Source organism: Metarhizium album (assembly GCF_000804445.1).
Source record: "Metarhizium album ARSEF 1941 chromosome Unknown scaffold_19, whole genome shotgun sequence".
NCBI classification, from domain to species: Eukaryota; Fungi; Ascomycota; class Sordariomycetes; order Hypocreales; family Clavicipitaceae; genus Metarhizium; species Metarhizium album.
Genome location: NW_024467593.1, coordinates 184002 through 206537, shown reverse-complemented (window position 1 = coordinate 206537; position 22536 = coordinate 184002). Strand labels below are relative to the sequence as shown.

Sequence of the window (22536 nt, the reverse complement as noted above, 5' to 3'; positions counted from 1 at the left end):
AGATCTACAAACTCGTGCTCGAGTGGCTCGCACGCTCCATCCAAATCCGGCTTAGCGGGTCCTTTGTCCACGCTTGTGCCACGCCTCGCCGGACAATTGTCCACGCACGCAATTCGCAACTCGCGCTCGCAATCGCCCTTTTATCCTCCGTCTCCAACGTCGACTGGCCCCGTCGACTGCAGCCGGCAAACGAGAAGCACAGCTGATCGCTCCCTGTGGGCGGAAACCCTCATGACTCACACCCCGTTCCGAACGAGCGTGGCGGAGCCCTCTTCTTCCTGATCCCAAGTCGTGGAGCTTCTCGGAGACGACGTGTTACTTTTGAAGCCGCGCCTTCTCCCTGCCATCGTCGCCGGGCGTGTCAGCAGCGTCCGATGCTTATCCCACAAACCGGGGGCTCCGTGACCACCAAGCCACACTCACGCCCGCACGGAGCCTGACCGTTGTTGAAATGGCCTCGTCTGGAAGAATGCGCTGCTTCGCATTCATCGAATCCCGCCACTTCGGGTCAATCGTCAACGCCGCTCGGTGTGCCACTCTTGAACGACGCTAACGCGGACGATTCCCATGGCTTTTGGACGACTTGTGAGCGACAGCCAAACTGTGGCCCTGACAGCCAAACTGTGGCCCTGATATCGTTGCTCAACTCGTCTCCGTGACCAGGCCCCCAAAGCATAGTAAGTAGTTACACCACAACTATACACGCAAACGGCCAGAAAATACTCAACAGAGCCTGCTCTTGCATCAAGGAACAAAAAGACAATAGGAAACCCTTTGTAAAACTGTTTGGTCTATTATTAGCTAACGCATTTAGTGTTATTTTCGGGTCCAAACTGCTGTCAGTTCACCACCGCCACTCGCCATCGATGCCATCTTCCTTCGTTGCGTCTTATCGACAACACCAAGAGAAACGACTTCCGCCTATCAGTCTATGTTGAGCTAAATGAACCATACTTCATCAGGAGCGCAGCGTGCCATGTATCATATCAGCTCTACGCCCTGGTTCGGTTGCGGCATGGAGGCTCCTCAGTCATCCCAGGTCTGTTGTAGCCACCTCTGCTGTGCCAACTCGGAGTGACGAATGGGGCTCGAGCATGACGACGACTACACAGATTGTATATGCAGTATTGAACATGTCACAAAGCTTTTCACACGAAATAGCTATCAATGATGCAGGCATTGACTCATCATATGTTACTTCGGAATCAGAGCTGTCTGCCCTTCCTCCCTCGCAAACGAGAATTTAAACCCCCCGCCTTCACCCCAGGAAAAATGCTCCTACCTCATTCGAGAAGTATCCCTCGTCTGTGCTATAAGAAAAAAAAAAGAGAGCAATGAATCTACAATGCATACGCGTGAGCATAAGAAAAAGATTCCTTTTCTTCCAATGTGGACGACCGTTTCATGAGGGCTTCTTTTCCTCAAAAGGAAAATCTACCACTTGATATATGTAGCTTTTGTCTGGTGTCTAGCGGTGTAATCTGTGTAACCCATCGACCCTGGCGGTCTACTGACTGCCAAAAATGTTATCGACAATCTCGCCGGATCTTGTGGCCAGAACTGACAAAAGGGTGTCGCTCAACTAGACACTGTTAGCTCTTGGCTCAAACACACAATGGTTGGATCTCCAATTTACCCCATGTGTACCCTCACAGCAACCCTGTAACCACACGCCTGCTTCGTCAGCGACAGTCCCAGCTGCAAACTTGACTCTATAGTCACGACCGACTGTAATCTTGCGCTCGCCCTGCTCGGTCTCCACGTTCCATCCTGAAATACCTTTGCTCAACTGCAAGCCACCAGGAGCTGCCTTGGGCAACAGGTTCCATGCGTCCTTGATCATGCCAACGTGGGCGTTACGCTGATATCCTGTGGCCGCGATGACGATGTCAGCCTCGATGACCTCCACATCAAGATCGTCGATGAAGCCGTCTAGGTTACTATCTGGGACATTTTGAATCATGAGCTGGAGTATATCACCACTGGGCTCAATACTCGTGATTTGCTTGCCGCCCATGATTCTGTGTGGCCAAGCCCTCTCGTTGGTACCGAGCTCTCGTCGCTGATTGTACATCCGTTCGTAGAGGGCTTCAATAAGCTCCAGGCGCACGACACCATAATTAGTGGCGCGAGCCTCAGTCAAGAAGTTGTCGCGATACTTGGCAGACTTGGGGTAAAGGGAGTCAACGAATTCGGGGTTAAAGACGGTATTAACGCTGCAGAAGGGTTAGTCTCCAACACCACAATGCCGACCTTTTTTCATCCTCCTTGTCATTTCCTGGCATGGCCACACATGAAGCACTTACAAGGGAGAGTCATCACTTGGACGTAAGAACTCGGGTCTCATAACAAGACAAGTCTTGGAGTTGGGAAATCGACTCGCAACATCGTTGAAGATTTCAGCAGCACTCTGACCAGCACCAACAACAACTACTCGGCAAGGCGTGGTATTTTTTGGTACCAATTTTCCAATGACATTCGCATACTCCGAAGAATGAATAATCCGGGGGTGCTTGCGAGGAAAGTTCCTAGGCATGGAAGGCTGGCCACCTGCGGCCACCAGCACGTGACGCCCGCGATAGGTATGAGTCTGCCCAGTAGCCGTATCTTGGGACTTGACAGTGAATGAACGGACTGGGCCCTCGGGGATGTTGTCAGGAGACACCGAAACTGCTTGCTGACCAAATCGCACCAGACTTGTGAAGAACGAAGAGCACCAGCGAAGGTAGTCTTCATACTCTGCACGTGCTGGCAGGAAAGTGCTCAAGTTGGTAAAGTCGACAAGACGACCCTGACAGTGCAGATAGTTGAGAAAGGTGAATTCGGACCTCGGGTCTCTGAGGGTGGCCAAGTCCTTGATAAAGGAAATCTGCATTTTGGCGCCGGGTAGCAGCATGCCCGAGTGCCAGGCAAACCGGTCCTGCTTTTCAATAAAGAGGACTTTGGGATAAGAGCCATCGGGCAACAGCTTTCTGCCTGCTGAGATGGCATCGTGAATAGCTACCGCGACGGACAGGCCGGCAGGACCGAAACCGACGCAAACAAGATCATACTCGGAGTCGAGGGCCGCAGGCACCAGGTACGGCGAGCTTTGAGCTGCCACGTCGACGAGCTTGTGACGACTGATGTGCTGAGCCACGCCACTGCCATTGGTGCTGGCACCGTTTGATGATGTGCTTGTGCCTCGGGCGTCTTGTCCTTTGATGGGCAAAGTCGCGATTGACGCCGAGGTGGGGAGTTGCGGGGTATCAAAAGTGCCCGCGGCCGTAACCGTGGCCGTGGCAGGAGCAGGAGCAGGAGCAGGAGCAGGAGCAGGAGCAGGAGCAGGAGAAGAAACAGGAGCGAGAGCCTCAGCAGCCCTGTTGCTGTCGTTGCTGGGCGGCGCGACGGCATTCCCATTCAGCGTCGCGTCGGCCGCACCACTGCTGGCGACGGTAACGACTTCGCTGTGCGGTGACATGGTATCTGGACAAGGAATCTCTAGGGGAATTCCCTTATCTTCCGGTAGCTTGCAACTTCGGCTCCCTTTTGGCCGCACAGTCTTGTCTTCTGTGATCCTACCGTCAGTGAGGATTGCGTCCGGGGTGATGGTGTTTTCCCACCTACCTCAAGTTCCAGTTGATGGGACGTAATTTAACTTTCGATGGGAAACGCCGGCAGCAGACCGCACCTCAAGACTGTTCAAGGGTCTGTTTAGGTTGCCCCCTTCTCGACTTGGTACATAAGTGAGTAGTAGTAGGAAGAGCCCACAGGTTGCGGTTGGGACTCGCCATTGAGTGCGCATGATCAGAGAAGTGCCACATATTAATTCTAAGGATCTTGCGAAACCTACCATTGTAGATTAAATATGTGGCAAGATCCTATATCCTAGCACTTGCAGCAGTCTATCGGGTAAAATTCCACAATTTTCCAAGGACGACTGCTAGTGGCCCAACTCGTACGGTTACGTAGCAAGGCATTGAAGCACGCTGCCAAGGCCGAGACAACTTTTTGCGCTGGTGCAGCGCTGCAACCACCACAACACCGTCTGATGCCCACCATGGGATCCCCAGCTTTGTGAGCTACGTGTGAGGATATCAGCAAGGAGGCCGACCCGGTATTGGACCATCTGTGGGCTCAAAGCCTCGCAGTCTCCGCTGCCGCGCTTCTTTGTTTCGATTTTTGCCTGCCTTTGTTCGGTCTGGTGGTATGTTTCTGGTATGACTGGCCGCCGCAACACGTTTGTAGCAGCAGGCATGCCCTGTCGTGCGCTAATACGAATGGACTGTTGGAAGCGGACCCGGCCAGCATGTGGTCCCTACTTAGACAGGTTAAGCAAAAGGAGAAGAACCCCAGGATGAGTATTCCCGTGTTAGTCTTGTGTTGCATCCGCTTAGCGTGGTATAACTAATAAATACATAATACATGCACACAATGCGGGACGGAAGTGATCGTCGGTACCTTCCCTCATTCGGGTCCCTGTCCCTCCTGTGTGGTGGTGGTAGGGGCCTCCTTCTTCTTCACAAGCAAACATTCATGAACTCAATGAAGACGGGAATGGCAACCGTCAGCTAGCTCGTTTGATTGCTCCGCGAGCTGGCAAATTTGCTGGCTCCTGTTTGATGGCAAAGGCTGTGATCTGATAGGACTGGTGAAGTCAGCCTTGGAAGACAGAAGCAACAAATGGCCACGGGCTATGCGGCGCCGTTGGCCACAGACACGCCCCTTTCCATACGTCCGCTCAGGATATGGACCTTCATTGTATCATCTTTAAAGTCTAAAAAGGGGTGGAGCCTGCCATGATATGGTTCGACGTGAACTGTGAATCTTTCCAGTTTACACAAGCGTTCTTCTTAGTCTTCGTCCTGCACAAAATCATTGGTCAAAACGCCTGGACCAAACAGCTTCTCGGGGTGGAGTTGAGGGAATTATCTGATGATCAGATAAAAAAAATTGATCTAAGATCCAGGTCCGTGCTAGCTCAACTGCCAAGCCACGCCGGCCTGGACAAATGGCTGACCGGCAGCGACTGTGGTGGTTAAAGGTCCGGCGCCGGAGTAGGCGCAGGACGACTTTTTCTTTTCCACATTTCCTTCAACCACACGTTCGTGTCGTCGGAATCTAGGCGGTATCTAGGCGGTATGTACTCCGTAGACGACGAGGCATTATCGTGCGTGGCGTTGTACAGATCCTTTGCATACAGACTCCAGAGCAGGTTGTGCCAAGTCAACAATGCCGACTATTACCGGAAGGCGAGAATCCAACCTACCTCAAGCAAGGGAGTGGAGTCAAGTAACAGCACGCAGGAAAGTTTTCCACGGATGTGTTGTATATATAGACTTTCACGTCTTCTGTCCATGTGAACTGGGGTTTGTTGCCGCGATGGAGCCGTTCGATTCTACATGCCAAACTCAGAAGGCATATGCGAAACGTGGAAAATCAAGCCCCATCGGATTTGGAACGACGGAAAGCGACTTCCTCCGAGTTCTTACCGGGTCTAACCCTAGTCGAAGAGTGAGACGCGTGCCCGACCTGTGAGGTTACTCTGAGGGTAATGCGCAATCGATCTCGCTTGGAAGTCCAAAACTTCGTCGTGCCCATGTAGTTACGTCATAAGCTGGATCCATGTTCGGTTGAGATTATTGGTTATTGTGATGGACCTAGACCCTGTCTGCTCTGAGTGAGCCAAGACGTAAATGACACAGTCCATGCGGAGTACCGCGGTAGCGGACAATATTGCAGCAAACGTTGAACAGTGTACTCCGTAGTAGTTCAATATTTGAACAACAAACGGCCGCAGCATAATAGGTTGATGAAGGAGAAATTGGCCTTTGAGGCACTTGTGTAAAGTAATGCCGATTGCCCTAGGAAGCGTTTACAAGGATATTTGTGAGCTCATTATCTATCTCGACGCAGGTGACATGTAGAATAGGACACATCACCTGGCTGACCAACAAGGGCTACAAACCAAATCGTGAGGCTAATGGAGACTAATAATGGAGGCCTTCCTCTACCACCAGGCGGCGAAAAAGAATGGTGGCGCGGTTGGGCCGAGATTGCCGCGTTGGCCGAGCTGGCCTTCAGAGTTCCCCATCTGGACCATGCAGTCACAAACACACATACACACCGCAAATTTATGGCTTGTTTCGGGGGTTGAAGTTGTGAATCTCTGCCAACCGCTCCGCTGGAAACTTGAGTGATTTCACTCCGACCCTGTTTTATTAGGCTTACAAGGGGTTGTTAACAGGGGTTAGTGTGCTAACAGAAAGCCGCTGTAGTCATACCACCGGCTGTTAGCAAAGTCTGCAGGGGAATCCGGTACCAAGACTTTAGGTAACTTTATCCCACCCTTGCTTGTCCCGTAGCCAGTGGCACGGGGAAGGAGCCGCTCGGCGTTCCTTCTTGACTCGCGACTAGTAGTTGGTCAGTCATTCAATCTGCATCACCATTTCGCCAACGACATCCGGATTCTCGACTCTGCCTGCAAAACCAACCCTTTTTCGCTTGCGCATACTTGCCGCGACAGGCGGTGGGTGGATCGTAACAAGAGAGAGAGAGAGATCGCAGGCTATTGGTTTCCCTTGCAGGCCAGTCGGAGCCTCGCTGATTAATTCCTCACCTCTGACAGGCTTGATTGTCATCTGCCGCAGATGCACGCAATTACCAGTGCAACCTTTTGAACCATCTGTGACGAGCACATTGTCCTTCTTGGTGAATAATCAAATTCCTCATTGGTTCCTTTATCAGGGACATGGCAGCGCCACCCGCTTTAGCTCGCTTCCAATGATACATCTAGGACCTAGCAGTCGGCTCATCAGGTCATCTTAACTTGCATCCGCCTTAGCAAGCGCAGCGAGATTGAGAGATCCCTCTTTTGGGCTGAAGGAGGCAAGGTTGGGTCCTGGCAATGCTGCATCGATTCGCTGTGCCGCCGTTTGACCCCTTTCCTCTGGACGTATGTTTTGCATGATACACGAGTTGCTCCTGATTGGCAAAGGCCGGCGGTATCTTAACCGAAGGCTTTGACAGACAGACATTTTGCACGTCACCCGGCTGTGGCATTGCAAGCCATCAAGACACGCCTTTTGAGTTTAATACTGCTTCTTTCATCAATGAAACGCCGTTAAAATGGAGCGAAATGAGTTATCAGTCTGCAACCCGAATCCTCAACACCTTTCTGGGCCGAAATTGTTGCATCATCTGGTCACTCCTCCCAATGCAGCAACAGCAATAGAGTTCTTGTCTGGAAATGAACAAACATCACTTTCCTACAAGGAATTGCATGATGCTTCTGACCGTCTTTGCGACCTTATGGGAGCTCTAATTGCAGAATCCGGAGATATTGACAAGGACACAGTCATCCCCGTGTTAATACCTCAATCTCACCATCTATACATTTCTCTTCTGGCGATACTCAAAGCCGGGGGGGCCTTTTGTCCCCTGAACACTGATGCGCCTCCCGAGCGAGTCAAGTTTATCCTGAAAGACGTGTCCGCCAACATTGTGCTCGTAACACAAGAGCTTGCCCACAAGATACCACCAGAGTGCGATGTCACCGTCATTCCAGTGGACACGCAAAGCTTCGGATTCGTATCCAAAAGAGAGTCACTTTTCACATTAGACTCAGATCGATTGGCCTATGTTATGTACACATCAGGGTCTACTGGTACCCCCAAAGGCGTGGGCATAACCCACAGCGCGGCAACACAAGCGCTGTTAGCTCACGATAGACATATTCCCGAGTTCAAACGATTTCTCCAATTTGCGGCACCTACTTTTGATGTGTCTGTCTTCGAGATATTCTTTGCTCTCTTCAGAGGCAGTACCCTTATTTGCATAAACAGGGAAGAGATGCTCGATGACCTCCCTAAAGCCATGCGCCAAATGGACGTTGATGCTTGTGAATTGACTCCAACAGTTGCGGCAAGTTTGTTGAAGAGGAGGGAAGCCGTGCCAAGACTCAAGCTGCTCATGACTATAGGCGAAATGCTTAAAATGCCTGTCGTACAAGAGTTTGGAGGGAGTAACACACGTGAGAGCTTGTTATGGGCCATGTATGGGCCTACCGAAGCTACTATTCACTGGTACCATATTTCTGTCCTTCTCCAATGAAGAACGTATTGGCTAATTGATGCTTTCTGCTACAGCACCTTGCAAACTTGCCTCCAATCTGAGTCGTCCCCCGGGAGCATTGGGGTGCCGCTTGACACCGTGTCTTGCTTCGTCATTGAGCCTGCAGAATCTGCAGATGATGCTCGAAGCTTCAATCTTCTCCCCAAAGGTGTAGCGGGAGAGCTTGCCGTAGGCGGTTTTCAACTAGCTCGAGGCTACATCAACAGACCGGAGCAAACCTTGTCCGTCTTCATTGACTCTCCCTACGGAAGAGTCTATCGCACCGGCGATAAAGCAGTCATGAGTCCTGATGGCGCTCTTGAGTGCCTTGGTCGATTGTCAGATGGTCAAGTGAAACTTCGTGGGCAGCGTATCGAGCTTGCAGAAATCGAGCATGCTGCGCTGAGGACTCCGGGATGCCATGGTGCTAGCGCTTCAGTGATTGACTCCCAATTGGTGCTCTTTTGCTCGGTGGAAAAAGCCGTGAATGAGGACGATATCCTGTCGAGCTGCAAATCGTGGCTATCTCAATACATGGTACCAAGCGAACTAGTGACTATGAGGGAATTTCCTCGACTGCCTAGTGGCAAAGTTGATACCAAACGGCTAAAAAACGACTTTTTGCAGCAAAAGATGATCAAGAATGTGGCCCCGAGTGTCTTGAATGAGCCCATAGCCCTGGAGAAAGCAGTATTGGACGTCGTTTGGCAGACACTGCATCGGTCGGTCAACCTCGCGTCTACATTGACATCTGTCGGTCTGGATTCTTTATCGGCAATAAGATTGGTTGCTGCGCTTCGGCAGATAGGCTACGAAATTTCTGTTGCGAGCTTGTTGAAATGCCGGACATTGGCTGATGTATGCACCAGTTTGCAGAAGCCTCTTGAGAGCTTATTTCTACGCAAAGACACGCATGCCCCTTTACTTGAATCGAGATCAGTATCTGAGCTGCATCCGTTACTACCTGGACTAAGCCACTTAGTTGAAAATTGGATGGGATGCACGCCTTTGCAGTCTGCTATGTTGGCTCAAACGGAATACAATCCGGAGCATTATTGCAATGAAGTTCTTTTCGATGTTCCATTCAACACAACTCCACAAGCGCTATTCGAGGCCTTTGAAACAGTCATACAGTCCAACGAGATTCTAAGAACAGGCTTTGTCCACTGGGAAGGACAATATACCTCCGTGTTGTTCTCGCAGCCCCTTGATGGGCAAATTACAGTGCACAAAGGGAGTCACTATGGATTGAAGTTCCAAGCTCCGGACGACCTTTTACGGCCATTTCGTGTTCACATAATAGACCACGAAGAGGATATCTCGCCGGGCATTCTCGTTTATGCACACCATTCGATCTACGACGGGTGGTCAATGGACATGATTATTGCGGATGTCTCGTGCATCGTGAAGGGGGAAGTCCCGGCACTTCGACCACAGTTCAAGGAGGTCCTTGATTTCCAAACTCAAGTCGCGAAAGAACCCGGAGACGAGTCCAGAGCATTCTGGACAAGTAACCTTCTTGGTTGGAACAAAATTCCTTTCCCCAAACTTGTTGGTCAACCGCAGCCTGACGAGATTTTGTCAAAAGAAGCCTTTTTCAGATTGTCCCCAGACATTGTTCAAAGTATGGCCTTGTCATATGAAATAAGTACTCAGGTTATATTTCAGGCGGCCCTGGGGATGACATGGCAAAGGGTGGTCGGAAACCCGGACATCTTACTTGGTTCCGTTGTCTCGACGCGGACTATTCCCGTCGATGGCATTGAGCGTATCATTGGTCCTTGCGTTGCGGCAATGCCGTTGAGAATCGACACGAGTAACATGGACGCGAACGTCGATGTTCTTAAGACTATTCAAGCCCAAAACCGTGCCATTATGGAGCACTGCAACCTTCCATTAGCTGAAATTTGCAAACTCGCAGGTCTTACACCTTCGGAGGCAATATATGATGTCTTGTTCGTATATCAGCAGTCCCTGTATGAATGGGAAGTGCAAAACAGCGTTTTCAAGCATATCAGACATATAGATAGGCTCGATACGAAGCTTTTGGTTGAAGTTGAGCCGAGGAATGACGGATACGCACTGCAATTGACGTATCACTCCTCGGTCATATCTGAGGAATTTGTCGCCCTCTTGGTCGAACAGATGCAAGAGATGTGCGAAATAATTCTTGCCGAGCCTGAGGGACCACTCATATCACCAAGACATCTTCAAGGGCTGGAAATGTCGATCTACAGCGAAACAACAACAATTGATAACGAACCAGATGACGTTGCAGCTCTATTCAAGACGTCACTGATGCGGAACCCTCATGCGGAAGCCATAAGGTTTGTCGCATACGCAGCAGATGGAGAATTAAAAGAGTCAAAACTATCCTATTCACAGTTGAGCATCATTGCAAACCAAACAGCTCATTATATCCGCGACTCTGGAGCCCAAGTAGGTGATGTTATTGCCATCATGATGAAAAAGTCTACCACTTTATACACCTCGATTTTGGGTATAATAAATGCAGGCTGTGCTTACTTGCCTATCTTGCCAACGACACCGGCGGACCGAGTGCGAGAAATACTTCGACAATCGAATGCTAAGTATTGTCTTGTCGAAGACGATGCGGCTCGGTTTCCCAGAATGAACGCTGTTCTAAATATGAATACTGTATCACTTCACAGTCTGCCCTCAGGCCCCCCATTCGTTCGGCCAGATCCTGATCGTCTTGCGTACGTCATCTTCACCTCTGGGACCACGGGGATACCGAAGGGCGTTGCGGTGTCTCAAAGAAACCTCGCTACTAACATCACCCATCTGAACACTGTCTATCCAAAATCATCGATGCACTCCCGGCTCCTGCAAGCATGCTCTCACGCTTTTGACGTGTCAGTTTTCGAGATATTTTACGCATGGTATGCCGGAATGAGTCTATGCGCTGCAGAAGATGATGTCATCTTCGGAGATCTGGAACACTGGATCAGAGAGCTGCAAATCACACACCTCAGCTTGACCCCTACTGTCGCCTCTCTAATAAATCCCCGAAATGTACCCCAAGTAGAGTTTCTCGTTACTGCTGGAGAGCCCATGACCATGTCTGTACTTGAGAAATGGGGAAGCTTACTATTTCAAGGCTACGGTCCGTCAGAAACGACAAATATATGCAGTGTCAAAAGGATGACCAAAGGCGACAATATCGAACATCTCGGCTGGGTTTTCCCCAACACATCCGTCTTCGTCATGGTACCGGACGGCCTGGATCCAGTTCCACGTGGCTGGGTCGGCGAGTTTTGCTTTGGTGGCAGTCAAGTCTCCAGGGGCTATCTGAACAATAAAGACCTTACAGCCCAGAAGTTTATTGAGCATCCAGCCTTTGGGAGAATCTACAGATCTGGAGATTTGGGTCGAATGCTCCCTGACGGATCTTTGATCATTATAGGCCGACTCGACGACCAACTTAAGCTTCGCGGTCAGCGAATCGAGGCCCAGGAAATCAATAGCATTTTGACAAGCGAAACGTCGGCGACTACCGCAGTAACAATACTGGTGCGGAGCAGGTCTGGTCGGTCAGATCAGTTGGCTACCTTCTACAAGCCGTGTGTCTCTGCCTCGTCCTCAAACCCGCTCGACGTAACGAGGAGTGGCAACCAAATGCTTTTTGCTACTCTCAAAGCGAAATTGCCGACTTACATGGTGCCTTCTTATCTTATTCCGATACCATACGTCCCAATGACATCTAGTGGGAAGGTGGACAGACGACACTTGGTTCATTGGTTCGAGAGCCTTTCAACTGCGTATCTGGAGGACGCATCTCCAGCGCCGAGTCAACTTGACGTTGCTGATAGCTGGACTGACATTGAGTCAAGGATTGCGACAGCCATATCCGAGTCAATGCATGTTTCCCTTGATGAGATTGGACGATGGACACCCTTCCTGACTTTAGGGGTCGACTCGATTTCTGCGATCGGGCTGGCCAAGTCACTGAGAAGGCATTTAGATTCTCAAGTTGCAATATCAGCAATTTTACAGAATCCTACTATTGCTCAACTTGGTAGCTTCCTAGCTGGACATGATGGTAATGATCTTACTGAATTGTCTAGCAAGATGCAAACGTTATTGAGAAATTTTGAAAGAGAAGTTGGGAATTCTATAGCCCACAAGATACAAGATGTGGAAGCTATTTTACCATGTATGCCCTTGCAAGAAGCAATGTTGCTACAAGGTCAGGAGAGTTACTACAACAGAATACTCCTCAGGCTACATGTAATGCCCGGAGACATGAAGCTTTATTGGAGACAAATGTCGGAGAGACATGGTATTCTGAGGACTTGTTTTGTCACTACGACTGACCCGAGGCATCCTATCGCTCAAGTGGTCTTGCGCAACTGGGATCTTCCGTGGAGAGCATTCGAAGTCACCGTGCCATCTCTCGAAGGGGCGAGCCGGCAGCATCTCGATTCGCTTCCTGACGTTTTGGATTCCATGATACCTCCATGCTCTCTAGGGCTCATTCGATACAAGGGGTCGAATTTCTTGTCTTTTGTATGTCACCATGCTTTGTACGATGGCATAGCAATGGGAAACCTATGGGGAGAGATTGAAGCATTGGCTCACGGATGTCAACTGCAAGACCCTGTATCCTATCTGCCTTTCCTCCAACAGGCCCTCTCGTTGCCATCAGACGTGGAGTCCTTTTGGCAAGAGCAATTCCATGGATTCCGGCCACTAGCGACCTTTGGACGATCAGCACGATCAAGTTTCAATCAAAGCACAAACACTGCATCCATTGATATGAGTTTCAAAGATGTACAGCAAAGAATTAGATCCATGGGATTGTCACTACTATCACTTTGCCAGGCCTCGTGGGCCGCAGTTCTGGCGTGTGTCTTTGACGACCCAGACGTTTCTTTCGGAAATGTTGTGAGCGGTCGTACGCTTGACGTTCACGGACTTCACAAGTTGATTGCACCTTGCTTCAATACAATCCCCATCCGCTTAGACACTTCAAGGAGTGCGAGAAATATCGACTTAGCCAAAGCTTCTCAAGAGCTTAATTCAAAGCTGTTGCCTTATCAATTCTCCCCCCTGAAGCTTATACAAAGAGTTGTCGGAGGCAAAAGTCGACATCTATTTCATACTCTATTACTCTTACAGCAGCCTCTGAAAGAGATGGACAAGAATATATGGACCCTTGAAGAGGATACTGGCGTCATGGATATTCCCATTGTTTGCGAAGTTATACCCTGCCCAAATTTGAATTCTATCGTCGTTAACTTGCACTTCGATATGAATTTGATCACAGCTGAGCTCGCGTCAGTGTTCACGGACATGTTCAAGTTTATGTTACGATCCATGGTCTTGTCACCTTTCGGGCCGGTCCCAAGTCGAACGACCATCCCGAGCCACCTTTCGCAGGGCCTATTAGGTCTTGTGCTCAAGAGAGAGAGGTGTGAACTTGACTCGATCGAGACAACCAGCAGCCAATGGTCGAGCCTTGAAATCAAGATACGAAAAGTCATCGCCAACATTTCACGAGTGCCAGAAGCTACCATCCGCAGGGAAACAACCATCTTTCAAGTTGGGCTGGACAGCATTAATGCAGTTCAAGTTGCATCAGCACTACGAGCTCAAAATCTGCTTGTATCTTCATCTGATGTCATAGAGTGTTCTAGCTGCAGCAAACTATCATTCAGGATACAGCAAAACTCAGAAGATTCGAAGCAAAAGGATATCCGTACAGACTTCTCCTCGTTCCAGAGCCAAGTAAGCAAGGACGTTTTGGAGAAACTGTGCTGTCCCGCAGAAATTGAAGCCATTCTCCCATGCACCCCCGTGCAAAATGCTATGCTAGTGGCTTTTGTGCAATCAGGCGAAGCAGACTACGTCAATTCACTTTCTTTCAAGATACGTGATACGGTGGACCTCGATTCCCTTGTTGCCGCATGGAAGCTACTTCATCGTCGCCACCCGATGTTACGCACTGGATTTGTGCCCGTTTCACATTCAGACAGCACGTTCGCAATGGTCAGAGAAAAGTCCGCTCATCTGTCACATCCTATTACATTATTATATGGACGGCCTTTTGCTTTGAGTGGTTGGATATCGGAGTGCAAGTTGTCCATGCTTGCAAACCTCCATGTCTCACCTTGGAAGGTGGCCTTGGTGAAGACCAATTCGCAGATGCTCATGCATGTTGTTATACATCACGCACTCTACGATGCGCAGTCTCTAGATGATCTGCTCAAAGGCCTTTCAAGCCTCCTCCTAGGCATACCATGCACTTTCCCGAGCATTGAGCCCGCACTAGCGGATGTGTTGTCGAAAGCAAAACTCGAAAAGTCAGAAGCCAAGATATTCTGGGAGGCGCAGGCGGCGAGAGTAGTTGTCAACAAATTTCCAATAATGACGTCGCTACGAGAGCCAGTTGGAAGACTTGCCTTTAACGAATGCGCTTCTTCGATGGCCGTCGAAGAGATGAGACAGGCCGCCCAAGCACTGGGCGTATCAATACAAGCTGTGCTACAAGCAGGCTGGGCGCGTATATTAGCATCTTATCTAGGTGAACACTCCGTTGTATTCGGTGTCGTACTGGCCGGAAGAACATCAGACGAAACCGCCCGCAACCCGTTCCCATGTCTAGTCACGGTTCCGGTCGTGACAAAGGCAGAAGACTCCAACATGGGGCTGCTGCAGAGTATGATGAAGTACAATTCTGACCTATATAGACATCAGTTTAAGCCTTTAGCAGAGGTTCAGAAATGGCTAGGCCATCCCGCCTCACCAATTTTTGATACCATCTTGGTCTATCAAAAATCAGGTGGCCCTCACCTGAACACAGGACATTGGAAATTGATAGAGGACCACCCGTCTGTTGAGTATTCAGTCTCACTAGAAGTCGAACCACGTGAAGATGGCCAACTTCGTCTTCGACTTACGACCAGATCCGACGTCGTACCACATGCGCAAGCGGAAGTGATGCTTCAGCAATTCGACGCCGTGTTGATTCATTTGTTGCAACGGCCAAACGAGACGCACAATGAGCTTTACAAATATCAGAAAAGCCTGTTCTCGATAACCGCCCCCAGTGTTGCTGTAATGGATGCGCCGGTGGAGTTTCTACATCAGTTTGTTGAGAGGAACGCTGAGTTGCAGCCTCACTTCCCAGCTCTGGAATTTGTTTCCGATTTCAACGGCACACCTACTTCAACAAGAACGTGGACTTACAAGCAACTAGATGACCTTGGAAATAGGGTTGCTCATCTGTTGTCCAGAGTTGTTCATGTGGGAGACATTGTAGCTGTTCACTTCCTCAAGTGTCCCGAAGCCTACGTCTCGATACTGGGCATTCTCAAAGCTGGCTGCTCCTTTGTGGCTCTTGACCCCGATGCCCCCAAGGCACGGAAGGAGTTCATTCTTGATGATTCAAAGGCTGTATGCCTGTTAACGGATGAGAACTCTAGCCTGCTGTTTGCCCTTGAGATACCTGTCATCGCTGTTGATGAGGAGAGCCTCGGGTCATATCCAGCCAGCCCGATGGGCCATGACAGAATGTTTACACCACAAACCACTTGCTATTGTCTATACACATCAGGAACCACTGGAACTCCCAAGGGATGCGAAATTACCCACGAAAACGCTGTTCAAGCCATGATGGCATTCCAACACCTCTTCCAGGGCCACTGGCAGAAGGACTCCAGATGGCTTCAATTTGCAGCACTACATTTCGACGTTTCTGTGCTTGAGCAATATTGGAGTTGGTCTGTTGGTATTACGGTTGTTGCCGCACCAAAAGACATGGTACTTGATGATCTCACCGGATCAATTGGCAAGATGGCAATTACACACATAGACCTGACGCCCAGCCTGGCGCGGCTAACTCACCCAGATCAGCTTCCGAGCCTATGCAAGGGTGTCTTTATCACTGGCGGAGAGCAGCTAAACCAAGAAATCTTGGACGCCTGGGGACCCAAAGCGGTGATTTACAATGCCTACGGACCAACGGAGGCCACGATAGGCGTCACAATGTATCAACGAGTCCCAGTTAATGGCAGGCCAAGCAATATTGGAAAACAGTTCCCGAATGTAGGGTCGTACGTATTTCGGCCAGGTACTGATATTCCGGTACTGAGAGGGGGCGTAGGGGAGTTGTGCGTATCAGGAAAGCTGGTTGGCAAAGGTTATCTCAATCGGCCGCAGTTGACTGACGAGAGATTTCCAAAGCTTTCAGAATTCAACGAGCGAATTTATCGAACGGGAGATCTCGTGAGGGTTCTTCACGACGGATGCTTTGACTTCCTTGGCAGAGCTGATGATCAAGTCAAACTACGGGGACAGCGCCTGGAGATTGGCGAGATAAATCACGTCATTCGGAACAATACTTCTGGTGTCAAAGATGCTACCACTCTCGTCATACGCCACGGAAGCAAGGATATCTTGGTCGCATTTCTGGTTGGGGATGACGAGAGGATGTCTGACGTCTCCCTCGTGCCCGATAGAAACGAATTGGGTGCCAAAGGGCGGGCAGCGTGCCTCGATCGTTTGCCTGGGTACATGATTCCAACATATTTTATTAGACTGTCGCATATCCCACTGTCGCCAAACAACAAGGTCGAGGCCAAAGAACTGAAAATGCTGTTCCAAAACCTCCCCTCGGACGAGCTAGTAAATCTCACTGGACGAGCCACGGCAACCTCAAGTAGCACGATAGATGCAACTGTTATGGAACGTCTTACTAGGGCGCTTGCTGATTTCAGCGGCCAGTCTACATCTGCAATATCCGAGACAACAAGTATATTTGATCTTGGAGTTGACTCCATTTCTGCCCTGCAGCTCTCGACAATACTGAAGAGCGGCGGATTTCCGATGAGCACACCTGCCAAGATATTGCGCAGTCCTATTGTGTCAGATCTGGCCCGATCACTTGCCAGCAGGAATACGTCGACCGAAGTACTTGATGGAACCAAGAATATCAAGCAATTCTTACGAGCGTTTCAGCAGCGGTACCGAGCTCCCGTCTGCCGCCATCTGCGGGTGAAAACCGCCGACATAGAATACATCGCGCCGTGTTCTCCCCTCCAAGAAGGAATGATATCGGCCGCCGTCGCAGAAGGAGGCCCCAGCATGTATTTCAACTGTTTTGATTTGCACGTCAACAATCATGTTCCAATGGGCGAGGTGCGACAAGCTTGGGAGGCAACCATTCGGGACCATTCGATATTGAGATCGGTTTTCATGAAATCAACTGATGGGTATCTTCAAGTCTCCCTCCACGAAATCAATGACGTATGGCAGAGCTTGGTCGTTGGTGACGATGGAGATATCGACGACGTCTTGGAGCAGGCAAAGTTGAGCTGGATCCAAGATAATGCCTTGCATATTCTATCTCCTTTGAAGTTCATCCAGGTAAATGGACCTGGCAGGCAAGCGCTTCGACTCTTCATCTTCCATGGGATTTATGATGGAAACAGTTTCAACCTCATGAACGAATATGCGTCATCCGTATGTCTATCAAGGAAGCCACCGGCTGGACCTAGCTTTTATGACGTGTTGTCCTTCGGCCTCCTGCGCAATTTCGACTACTGCAAGCCATTTTGGACCAAGCACTTGAAACGTTGGCAGCGGTGTGAAATTCCCAAGCTGCCGCCGGCCATCGCCCAGAACGGAGATATTGTGTCCTCTTCCAGACGCCTCACAATCACACGGTTGGATGATCTCCGTCGCCAGCAAAACGTCACCCTCCAGACAATCATTTTATCCGTCTGGACGATCGTGCTCCAAACGCACATCGCCAAACCACTTACAATCGGCATAATCATAGCTGGAAGATCGCTGGACTTGCCGAACGTCGAGAATACCGTGGGCCCTTTGTTCAACACCATTCCGTTTTTCAACGTGACCCTGAACGGCCTCTCCTGGGAGGCGTTGGTACAAATGTGTCACCAGTTCAACACCGATATTCTTTCCTTCCAGCATGTGCCACTCCGTGATATCCAGAAATGGTGCTCAAATGGTCAACCGTTGTTCGATAATCTCTTCTCTTTTCAACTGGAGAAGTTAGAACCTAATATTGAAGCTTTACCGTGGGCCATAACCGACAATGAGGCCATTAGTCTCGACTATTCGTTAGTGTTCGAGGCAACTCGAACAAGTGATGGCCATCTCAGCCTTCATCTGGTTGCTCGCCCAGATATTGCGGGGAGGGATACATTGCAGAAAATGTTGGACCATTTTGAACAAATCGTGTCGACAATCAAGTCTAGTACGGTAATTTCTCAGTCGCCACATGGTACTGTCAGCTTTCCCGTCGATGCCAAGCCGGCACCTGTCGGTCCCAACGATTCCGTGCCAGAGAAACTCGGCTGGACACCAGTTGAAGCGGCGATCAGGGACGAATTCTGCATGTTTGTTAATATTCCAGCAGAAGACACGTCTCCTGCAACTTCAATACTGGACTTGGGGATAGACAGTATTGATTCCATCAAAATCTCCGCCAGACTTGGAAAGAGAAATATAGAACTGTCTGCATCTCAGATCATGCGCCACCAGACAATTTCAGCGATTGCTGCCGCTGCTTTAACTCCAGGATCAGACGGGGTCCCAGGAATCCCAGTCGATACAAGAAAGACAGAGATGTATTCTAACCTACGTTCATACGTTCAGGGTCAAGGGGTTGATATGAACAATGTTGAAATCGTGCTTCCGCCAACTGCTCTTCAAGAGTCCATGATTGCAGCTATGATACAATCAGATTTCCAATGGTACTTCAATCACGACATCATGGAGTTGGACAAAACAGTGAACCTCAACAAGCTGAGAGATGCCTGGATGGAACTGATCGATTCATCGCCAATACTCCGTACTGCTTTTATCGAAATCGATGACCATCATCTGGACATGGCCTACTGCCAAGTCGTGTATAAGCTAGCCACCGTGCCTGTCGCTATCTGTGAACTTTCCAACACCTCAAGCATGCAGAGCTTGATTGAGACGGCGACAAAGACTGCGATTCAGGGTGAAGCGCGAAGTAACCTTGTTCAAGTTTCCCTCGTTTCCACAGACAGCCAAAATTACATGGTTCTTTCCATGGCGCATGCTCTCTACGATGGCTGGTCATTGGCTCTCTTGTACGATGATCTAGCAAAGGCATACCAGTCCAAACTCAAGCCACGAAGATACTCAGAAGTCCTTATGTCTCGGCGTCCTCTACATGGATATGGTGATTTGAAAGGCTTCTGGGAAACATATTTGGCGAACGCCAGCCCGACTGTATTCAAGTCGGACCATCCTTCCGCCGGACCCAGTCCCGGTGGCGTCATCAGGAGCGAACGATTGTCATCAAATTCGCTGACTGAAATCAGCGAATTTTGCAGGAAGACCTCAATCAGCCTCCAGGCATTGTGCACGGCTTGCTGGGCAGCAGTTACTGCGCATTTTCTGCGGTCGCTGGACACGGTGTTTGGAATCGTCCTGTCGGGCAGAGATTTTGAAGGTGCTGATGAGCTGGTATTCCCATGCATGAACACTGTCGCAGTCCGTTCGATTATACACGCGAGCGTATCCGGATTTCTCAGGTACATGGAGGCCAATGTTGCAGATGTACGTGATCACCAAGGATTTTCACTTCGAAAGGCACAAGCAGCCGCAGGGCTTGGACGCAGAGAGCTGTTCAATTCCCTCTTCATTTTACAAAAGGCGCCCAACATCGACTCTTGGGGCTCAATTTGGAGGTCCATAGGCGGTGTATCTGCGGTCGAGTATCCCGTCTGTGTCGAAGCAGAGCCCATACAGGACCAGCTTCGCTGGCGCATCGCCTGCAAATCAGACATCGTCTCACAACTCGACACAGAGGGCCTGTTGCACAACTTGAGTCAAGTCTTGAGTTTCTTCTTGGCCTTCCCCGAGTCCGAAGTGCTTTCATTTCAAGGTGGCTTCGTATCTATCTGCGCATTGCCTCAGGTAGTCACAGAGGAGCGTCCAGCTACCGACCAAGCGGATGTCAAATCTGACAATAGTGCGGATGATGCATTTGAGTGCAATGAAACTGCTTTGCTCATCCGCCAGATCCTATCAGACGCTTCGTCCCTGCCTACCGAGTCAATCTTTCCCACCTCCACACTCTATCACCTCGGTCTAGACTCTATTAGCGCCATCAAGGTCTCTCTGATGCTAAGAAAGGTCCAAATCGACCTCAAGCCACGCCATCTCATTCGAGCTGATAGCGTCATGGAAATCGTCCGGCTGGCGGAGCAAGGCCATCGCTGTCAACGCGAGGGATCTTTTGATGCTCTGCAGTGGAAGCCTCCTGCGTCTGTTTCTCAAAATGGTCTGCTCAACCCACACAATATCCTGGAACAAGATGTCGAAGTCGTCATACCTGCCACTCCCATGCAAGTCTATATGCTGAGTACATGGCAAAACTCCAACGCCTCAGTGTTCTATCCTGAGTTTTCTCACGAGGTTACCGGGGACTATACACATGAGCAACTTGTGTCAGCATGGGATCGAGTTTGGAGACGCACCCCAATTTTGCGCTCTCGTTTCGTGTCCACTGGAGACAAAGAATTACCGTGGATTCAAGTCATTTTGAAGCCCGACCCTAATCACTCGGAGCACACGTCTCAGCCGCTGTGGCATTTCTCCGTCTTCAGAGTCGGAGACGGAGCCCCTTGGCTGCTGCGACTGAGCATCCACCACTCTTTATACGATGGCTTCAGCTTGCCCAAACTCATGGAGCTCTTCTACCAAGAGATACACAACACTGCAGAAAGAACCACGTTCCACACGGCGGATGTCGCAGTCTGGCAAAATTTTACCATCGAACCGACGCTTACAGCAAGCGTCGATTCCAGAAGGAAATTTTGGTCGGAATACTTGGCCGGATGTTCAACATCACCAGGTCCCCCAATACCATTTTCCAGCGAACGAGTGTCATATATACGACACCAAGCCATCCCCAACATCAAAGAATTGCAGCAACTCACATCATCACACGGCACGAGCTTGCAGGCGCTTTTCTTGGCAGCCTACGCCAAGACCTTGAGTGCCAACGTTGGAGCCCGAGACATTCCACGATCGGTGCTCTTCGGCATTTATCTAGCCAACAGAGACGGGGAGACGGACAGATTGGATCCAACGTATCCAACAATGAATCTTGTCCCGCTTCGCGTGCAAGTCGCGCCAGGGAACAATTTGGTCCAGATAGCTGCTGCGATCCTCAAGGACTTGCGGCTCATTCAATCCGACGCCAGAGCGACTGTTGGACTTTGGGAAATCTACAACTGGACAGGCATCCGGATTCGAAAGTTTGTTAATTTTCTTTCACTCTTGGACGACGACGCAGACCCAGACAAGCCCGGTCTCACGAGAAAGATGACGGAGGACAGACTATCTGCAAACGGTTCCGAGCTTCTGGGAGAGCCCTGGCTGCAGAACAATGCTGTCAGGGAAGCCTATCCGGTAAACAATTTCTTTTTAGCCTTATCCGATTCGCGTCGTTTACTAACGTGATGCTGAAGGCCTCCCTCGATATCGAAGCATCAGTACATGGAGAAAGTTTGGACATGGGCGTGTTTGGATCTGCGGATGCCTTGTCTCACGAAGATGGTCCCCGGATCGTGGATAACATTATCCAGCATCTTACAAGCTCGAAAGAAGCATAGGCTGAGTTTGCAGTGGGGATTGTGCGTGACATTGCAAGGAGAGTATTTTCGCCAATATCTATCGTGTTTATGCCTTGGCTTGGACTAAATGTCCTTTGTGAATCGTTGAATGTACCAGAAGAAAGTTCAAAATCTACTCTTGGTTGTGGATTCGCGGTGCTGCCGGCTGGTGAAGCCGAGGTTGTTGTCGATTCAGGAGTCGGGAGTCGGGAGTCGGGAGTCAGGCACCAGTCCCGCGGCATCGCTCCTGCCTCCAGGACGGACTCAGGTGTTGCCACCGACTCCAATGTTTCCACCACCCATCGACCCGCGGTCTCGCCTTGCAATGGCCAAACTGATCCAATGCGATGCAGCAGATTCGAGGTCGATATTTATGTACTGACATCTTTCCATTCTTGTCCTTGCATCGGCCAGACCCGCCATGATGGTCAGACCTGTCCGCCGAGGCCCGCTGCTCCTTCGTTGCCAGTTCGTCCCTCAACCTTGCAGCCTTGCATGTTGCAGGTGGACAAGCTGACGAGCGAGCCAGCAAGCAGGTGGTGAGATTGTCTCCATCGAGATGAGCCTGTACCCGAGGAGACGGTATCACAGTCCGACGAGGGCGCCGGGCAACTAGTGAGACGGCAATGATTCCAGGCCCGGCTATTTAACAGGCCGGTATCCCCGTCGTCGGCTTTCCATGGCCGTGCTACCATCTTTTCCGGGACTAGCAGGGGAGAAGATGCAGGTGACTGCAGGACGTGCTCGGCGTTTCTCGACAACAAGGCTCGGGATGTTCCGCCGCCATTCATCGTGCCGT

General features: G+C 50.2%; 2 protein-coding genes across 2 annotated transcripts; one reads left to right on the top strand and one right to left on the bottom strand.

Moving 5' to 3' along the window:
- Positions 1-1507: 1507 nt before the first annotated feature.
- MAM_06242 (L-ornithine 5-monooxygenase (L-ornithine N(5)-oxygenase)) lies at positions 1508-3460 on the bottom strand (the record flags this gene model as incomplete). Its single annotated transcript, XM_040825040.1, has 3 exons — positions 1508-1582; positions 1637-2216; positions 2307-3460. The coding sequence occupies 3 exons, from the start codon at positions 3458-3460 to the stop codon at positions 1508-1510; spliced, it is 1809 nt and encodes a 602-aa protein (XP_040676946.1).
- Positions 3461-7107: 3647 nt separating this feature from the next.
- Positions 7108-21737, top strand: MAM_06241 (peptide synthetase; the record flags this gene model as incomplete). The annotated part of the gene is made up of 3 exons (XM_040825039.1): positions 7108-8063; positions 8127-21534; positions 21594-21737. 3 exons carry the CDS (start codon positions 7108-7110, stop codon positions 21735-21737), a joined length of 14508 nt encoding a protein of 4835 aa, XP_040676945.1.
- Between the last annotated feature and the right edge of the window lie 799 nt (positions 21738-22536).